This window comes from Malania oleifera, chromosome 6 (genome assembly GCF_029873635.1).
Source record: "Malania oleifera isolate guangnan ecotype guangnan chromosome 6, ASM2987363v1, whole genome shotgun sequence".
Classification (NCBI taxonomy): domain Eukaryota; kingdom Viridiplantae; phylum Streptophyta; class Magnoliopsida; order Santalales; family Ximeniaceae; genus Malania; species Malania oleifera.
The window spans coordinates 10282028-10289245 of NC_080422.1; the positions used below are offsets into that span (position 1 = coordinate 10282028).

Sequence of the window (7218 nt, forward strand, 5' to 3'; positions counted from 1 at the left end):
ATATTTGGAAAATTAGAAATGGAAAATAAAACTATGTTCCACTAAGTGAATAAGGCCTAACACTTCCTGAGGCTCATGACGATATTAGAATATCATTTTTAATAATTTAGTGAGTACTCGTTATTGCACTTGGGCCTTGATTCTATTATGAGAATGGAGTATATATTTTGTTAATTCAATGGAAGGGTAAAAAGGTTATTTTATGAATGTTGTAAACCATTTTCTATCATGGAATTTACTGTTGAATAATGGAAGGGTGTTTTTTTCATTAAAATTGTAATGTAAGTGGTCCTTTGTTGTCAGAAATTCAAGGGGTGCTGCATCATATTTAGAAGACTCAAGTACATTTGAAATTCATCGAGTTCTATAATTATCCTGATGAGCTTTTCTTTTTTGTTTACTTTTGTAGCTTTTTATTGAATGGAAAAGGAGTGGAGAGAAGGACAAATATTTCAATGGTTTGTACAGTTCACATAATTTTAGATAATTTATATGAAACAGTTATCTCCTGTGATGATTTGATGCAAATTTTATTGAATGTCTGACCTATTTTCTCAGTATATTTTATATCCTTGTTCAGGACAGTGGACCACAGATTCCAACAAATGTCACTGCTATGCTCAAGTATGGAACAAATCTTCTTCAAGCTGTGGGCCAGTTTAATGGTATGCTAGAATATAGGCCTTCTATGTATTGCCATCTTTGTTTTGTTGGTTGAAATTTATTAGCCTCTTGACACAGTCTGCATCATTTAAAGGTAATTATATCATAGCCATTGCCTTTATGAGTGTGACATCAACCCTTGACATGCCAGTTCTTCAAGATTATGTTCAGCCTGTTGCTGCTGCATTTGATGCAGGTATGCCTGTGCTTTGTGATCACTATCCTTTTACCATATCTAGTCCTTGTATTAGATGTTCAAATGCTTGACAAGATCATTCTTTGTTGATTAGTAGATTCAGAGTTAATTGAGGGGCCATCACGAATATCGCTTAATTGTCCAATAAGGTTTGTAACCGTGTTTGCTAGCCATCTATATCCTTTGGTGTTGTTATCCTGCAAGTTCTTGACCGCTTTCTGCTGAATATTCAATAATATTTTAGTTAGCATCTTGTAATTTGTGAGTATTTGCACTTCTTCAAAGTAGCTATTAATGGTGCCTCATCATTCAAAAAGTAATTTTGAAAAATCCATTTTGGGTGCGGAAAAAGATTAAATATGTTGCTGCAAGACCTAATAGAATGAATTCTCAAATAAATGCAGAGTCCCTTGTCAAAAAGAGCTTACTATTTTATATCAACTTAATATCTTTAAAGATCCTTTCTCTGGAAACACCAATTGGTTTGCTTCCTAGTTAATTTTCATATTTATGACACCTTCTTGCAGCATTATTGTAATGGCAATCTTCTCCAATAACTGCACTCACCAAAAATAGTTATGACAACATGTCACAGGGGAAAGGGTTGGTTGGTCCCCTTTTGGGGGGTGGATAGTGGGGACCAAATTCCTAATCTTCTACATGCATAAAATGATGTCTTTGAAATGAAATCTTTTCCAAATGCAGATTGACAGTTTTTATTTTGATCTACATTGATATGTGGAGGTTCTCGCCCAACTAGTTGAAAGAATCCAGCAAGCGAGTCTCCTCACATTGCTCTTCTCTTTACTGGGTTGTACCTCAGCCTTAGATAATATGGAGAAGGAATGGGTGATCAATCTACCTTTAAAGTTGCGAGGAAGAAGTCCAACTTGAATCATTTGGATTTTTTGACATTCCGCATCTTGGAATTTGCAGGAAGGCATGTGTCTTTTGTGGTGTTCAAAGAGGATTCTTATGGGTTTTGAGGATGATGGGTGTGCTGTGCAAAGGCAACTGAGGCTTGTTGTGGATCAGGGGGTTATAATTTCAGAAAAGAGGGAGCTTTCATTAGTTTGAAGCTTCTTTCAAATGGTAAAGATAAGACTTTTGTGGCTGAAGGAGGATAATGCAGGAGGGAGGTGTCAAGATGTGTGCATCCCTGAGGGTGTTCAGATCATTGGGTGATGAGCTTTCCTTGCTTCTTTGATGGAATTGTCGTTTGTTAGGAATGAAGCAACTAATTCCCAAAATGTCAAGTGGTGCTGTTTCGAGTGGTTCCACAAATATCCAAAGATCAGCAAAGCTAGGGAGATGGTGAGCCTATAGATAAAAGGCCCAATCGCATGGGCTAATGAAATCCAAGTGGATTTGGGTTGAAAAAAGGAGGTTTTTTCAAGTCTAAATGGGGCTGGAGGCTTGAGCCCTTCTGAAGTTGAGTTGCACAATAAGACTGAAGGGGGGAGACGTTGGCTTTTCTGAATAAAAAGGTTGGTTGATGAAGCTGGGAAGATTTCAAAAGCCACCGTTGATGAGGACGGAACAGATTGAGATGAGCTCATAATAGGACACTCCTTTGAAATAAACATGTGATTAAAATCTAACTTAAGATTCACACACCCAAAATGCGTTAGTCTCAACTAAAAAGGCACTAAAGGCATGCATTTTGTACAAATGCGAGAGCCTTAATCTGTAATTCATGGCCCTGTTGGGATTCAGTATTTTTTACTGAACCTCAATGCGTTTAGGCATGCCTCCTCTTGAGGCTAGTCTCAAGGCGAGCCTTGATTGAGCCTTCTGAATTACTGTTTTGAACCATCCAAATTCACAGGCTTTTTATCAAGCCAAATGATGGATTTGGGCCAATTTGAAATTCCTCCGGTTAAATCCTGGCATCTAAAGAGCCCATGATATTTAACTAGTGTAATTTCATCAAAATAAAATTGTAATTTTGCACATTCATTTCCAGGCATTCTTCTATTTTCTAATGCATATAATTGACAAATGTGTTTGCTTGTTTGTGATGGGTGCTAATTATCACTTCTTTCTTGTACAAAATGTGGTTATTTGTTAAATTGCAAACCATATGGAAAGATTACTGTCATGTTGTTTTTCCCCCCCTTAAAACCAAAATCATAATGTCTATTTTGCTTATTTAATGCTGCATTTTTTTGTTTCAACAGCTACACACGTATTAAAATTCCTGTCAAAGGACATTCATGCAAACATCTACAGGTGAGTGCTTCATAATGTGCCCACAAATTTCAAGTAGAAGTGTGGTACCTGTTAGGTTTACTTCAATATCTAGGCAGTTCATGGAAGAGAATACTATTACCACCTGGTGGTGGGCCTCATTTTTGGGACTTCTTTGCCGCATTTTTAAAATGACTATATATAATTTTTATTGCTTATATGACCAACTGGCTGGTTAATCTCCTGTAATTAGCGGTGGGCTATTTAATATTGTTTCTTGATATTTGTCCACTTTTGAGTGGGTTGTGCCTCTATTAGGATCCCAATTAGTTTGATTGCTGGCCTGATTGACTCTCAGGCTTGTCTAATGTAATGATTTATTTACCTCACCATCTTGGCATGTGGTTAGATATAAAGCTTCACTACCATTAAATATTCATGAGTTTTTTCGTTTCGTAGTTCGGAACATATTTTAACTCTGCCAAATTTAGGGAAGTGCTTACATTTTAACAAATTTATGAGTTCTTTTTCTGTTGGAAGGCATTATTCATATTAAGTCCTTGATGGAGTTTGCAGTAGATTTAATTTTTATTAATTTGGTGCAAATATTTTATTCTGCAAAAATTGAATGGAGCATTAAAATTGATTAATTTAAAATGTTTATTAATTTCACAAATAAGTTCTCAAATCTTAAAATCCCAGTGGTACATTAACCCCACTTCCTATTTTTCCACTACAAAGTCTTACACATTGTTTGCAAACCCGAACTGGACCAGCCGGTTGGACTGAGTTCAACTGGAACCGGTGGTTTGGCCGGTCCAGCAGAGGCTAAGAACCTATCCAACTCGGTGCAACTCGGCCTGAACCAGATGAACTTGGTGGGTCAGGCAAGTTGACTCGGTTAGAAAACTGTTAATAAATGGATTAATGTACCAAAATTTAAAGGGACCGGAGTTTGAACCCACATCTTGTGGAGAATGAAGCATTTGAACACTTTATATTTTACATGTGTTATTTTTTAAATAAAAACGAAAAATTATTAAGTTCATATTATATATATATATATATATATATATAATTGTCTTTACAAAAGGGCATGCATTTACATCATAAAATTGTCTTATTTTATAATGTCATTACCGGTTGATAACTGGGTTAACCCACTGGTTCGACTGGTCTGACCAACCCCGTGACCTTACACCAGGTTGGTCACCAGTCCAGTTTTTAAAACCACGGTCTTACAGCTTTCCGCTATCTATTTTATCCTTCTATCCTTATTTCAATTTCATTTCCTTTGATTTTATTCTGCAGTGTTTTGATTTTCAAAACTTCGTGGAAATAAATACAAGAAGGCCTTCCTGGCGTTGCCCACATTGTAATCAGTATGTCTGCTACACTGATGTCCGTATTGATCAAAACATGCTCAAGGTAAGTTTCTGTGTATATTTTTCAGTTAATGTGGTGTTACTTGTATCTAAACAAACACATTGATTTTGGCTTAGGTCTTAAGGGAAATGGGAGAGAATGTTGCTGATGTGATTATATCTGCAGACGGATCCTGGAAAGCTGTCTCGGAAAGCAATGACACTAAAGACCAGCCACATGATCAATCCCTCAATTGCCAGGAGGGGTCTGAGCGCAGAGACATTAATAGCTTCTCAAATGCTCATTCTAATGTTTTGGACCTCACTGAGGGGGATGATGAGATGGATTCAATGGGTACATGCGAAATTGAGGAGAGGAAACCTTCAATTGGCAATATGCAAAATCATTTTGTTACAAATCCAACTGGGCCACCACAATTGAACAGTACAAGTGAGGTTAATCAAAACAATGCTTCTCAAGTTGAGGATGACTATTGGGCAGGGATTTTCTTTCCTGATCATGGGTCTTCATCATCTGCTGTAAGGTCAGATGCCCCATTTTTAGGCGGCATTTCTGGGCCATCTCCTGCCAATACCATGCTGTCTCCTGTGCTAACTGATGCCATTACTCCTGCACTTAATCGAGAACCTGAGGATTTTCGTGGGTCTACTCATCTCTCAAACTCTTTACTGCAGAATCAACTGCTTCCACCTGATCATTTGCAGTTACAACAGTTGCAATTTGGGCATTCACTTGTCGGCAATGAGTATGGAAGGTTTCCAGCAATACAGAGACATGTAAGCAGATCTCCAATTGCAATTCAGGCTCTTCCAGCCCAGACAGTGACACCTGGACCACAACAACGATCTAGAATTCCTTTGAATCCCTTGGTTCCCACCAGTTCCTCTATTGCTTCACAGGCATCCCCATCTGTGGCACCCACTGCTGATGGCTTCAATACTCTTGGCACTGATGTGGAGAGGCAGCAGCATATTTCTAGATCACTGGTGAATCCCGTCGAGGCGTCAGACATGACTTCATCATCATTGCATCACTTAGCCTCCCAGGTAACATTTATTTTCAGCCCTTCTGGATTGTGTGGCACATTATATAGTTTTGCAGTTTGCCCTGAGTTGGCTAGTGGTGTTAATAGTGACAAGCTTCTGGACCTAGAGTTTAATTGGGTTGGCAGGTTGTTCAAATAGTTGGGCTCTATATTTTGCTCATTAATGCCTGAAGGGTTAAACTAGTTTTTCATCCACAGGTGTGCACACACTCTGAAAGACTTCATTTTGATCTCGAAAATAATTGAGGAAATGGAAACTGATGAAAATTGGCTAAAAATTGGGTCCACTTTTTCTCCTTCCCCCCAAGATCATGCCCCTCATTATCACAAAGATCAAATTTTAATCTATACACTTTGCTTTTCAACATATAACAAAGTTCATATTCTAAATGTTTCTTTGTAATTTATTTTTCTGGCAGAACTGGAATCATCGAGATCGTTCATTTATTTCGGGTCAGCCAGTTCAACATGTTGTTGGTCTTGCAGCTCCAACTCAACTCCCAGTTCGCCAAAATTCACATCCACTGCAATCTATGAACAGGATGCCTCATAGCTTGAGCCAGCCCCCCAGCTTAGTCAGGTCATCAACTCAAGGTCCGCAAGGTGGAGTTGGCCACACAGCAGGTTCTGTAAGTAGCCAGCATGCCCAGTATTTGGCTGCTGCTCACCGAGCCATCCAGCGGGCTGCCCAGGTGCCTCGACAGTCGCCATCTGTGCCTGTTCAGATTCAAACATGCAGAGCAGGCCCATCCTTTCCAATGCCCCCTGATGGGTTTAGGGGATCAGTTGGGGAGCAAAGAGGGAATGCAGGAGGAATGGTGCAACCTGTTTCAAGGGCCGATGGTGTTGTGGATTTGACATCAGAACAGAATTGGCGTCCCACGGGTCGAATGCGTGGTAGCCTCTCAGGTCAAGCATATTCTGCTGCTCTGAGCCAGTTCATGATTATTCAGCCAACCACAACTCAGGCTGCTCAATCTGCAAGGCCCCAACCTACTCCGCCAACCTCATCTGCCAGTATACCTCCACAACTGCAGGCTTTTCTTGCAAACAGCAGAAATCCTCATGTTCCTCATTCTCAGTAATTATTCGAATGACAGAGTCAGCATGTCGGACAGAAGTAATTTCTGAGGCTGTATATATTACGGCCAATTTTATTTTATTTTATCTTTCTTTTTTTTTTAAAAAAAAATATCTGGCCGATTTTGTATACCACGGTCACCTTGTACAGCTTCCAACTTTTTCCCTGGGGAAAAAATTAGGGCTACAGACTTAAATTGAGTTGGTAATGAGGGTACACTGGGTTTGGTTCCTGGTTATCAATATGATGTTGATGGTTGCATTGTGGATCCCTATGTAAGAGCTCTTTTGCCCCCTCTTCATTCTTTCTTTTTGGCTAACTTTTCATATTGGTTACGAGGGGAATAGATGGCTTGTTACTGGATATCACAACTTGTAAGCTTATGATGTATAATTTTAATCTTTTATCCATGATTTTGTTTAGTAGCGTATGAGTTAATATTACGTGCTCTTGAAGTGTATGACGCAGAGTTGCCATCCATGGGGCATCTAATTCGTCGTCCATGGACATTTTTGGTTAAATGGATTTGTATCGTTGAAAGTTTTTACAATGATTCCAAAGAAAGGTGTACTGATTGCAATTAGTTAGAAATATTTCTCCTTCTGTATGCGAGAATCCAAACTTTTTCTCCTACTTCAAAGAATACTTCAGAGGAGC

The 7218-nt window shown here is 38.9% G+C and overlaps 1 protein-coding gene across 2 annotated transcripts in view; it reads left to right on the forward strand.

Moving 5' to 3' along the window:
• LOC131157423 (E4 SUMO-protein ligase PIAL2) overlaps positions 1–6977 on the forward strand; it is a 50093-nt gene extending 43116 nt beyond the window's left edge. Inside the window, exons 9-16 of one of the 2 annotated variants that reach the window (XM_058111561.1) lie at positions 410–458; positions 581–665; positions 758–859; positions 954–1008; positions 3040–3091; positions 4361–4477; positions 4552–5481; positions 5900–6977. In XM_058111561.1, coding sequence (XP_057967544.1) covers positions 410–458; positions 581–665; positions 758–859; positions 954–1008; positions 3040–3091; positions 4361–4477; positions 4552–5481; positions 5900–6565 — 2056 coding nt within the window. In that variant the 3' untranslated portion in view covers positions 6566–6977. The remainder of the gene's footprint in view (positions 1–409; positions 459–580; positions 666–757; positions 860–953; positions 1009–3039; positions 3092–4360; positions 4478–4551; positions 5482–5899) is intronic. The other variant, XM_058111562.1, reaches the window with a different exon arrangement.
• The last annotated feature ends 241 nt before the right edge of the window (positions 6978–7218 follow it).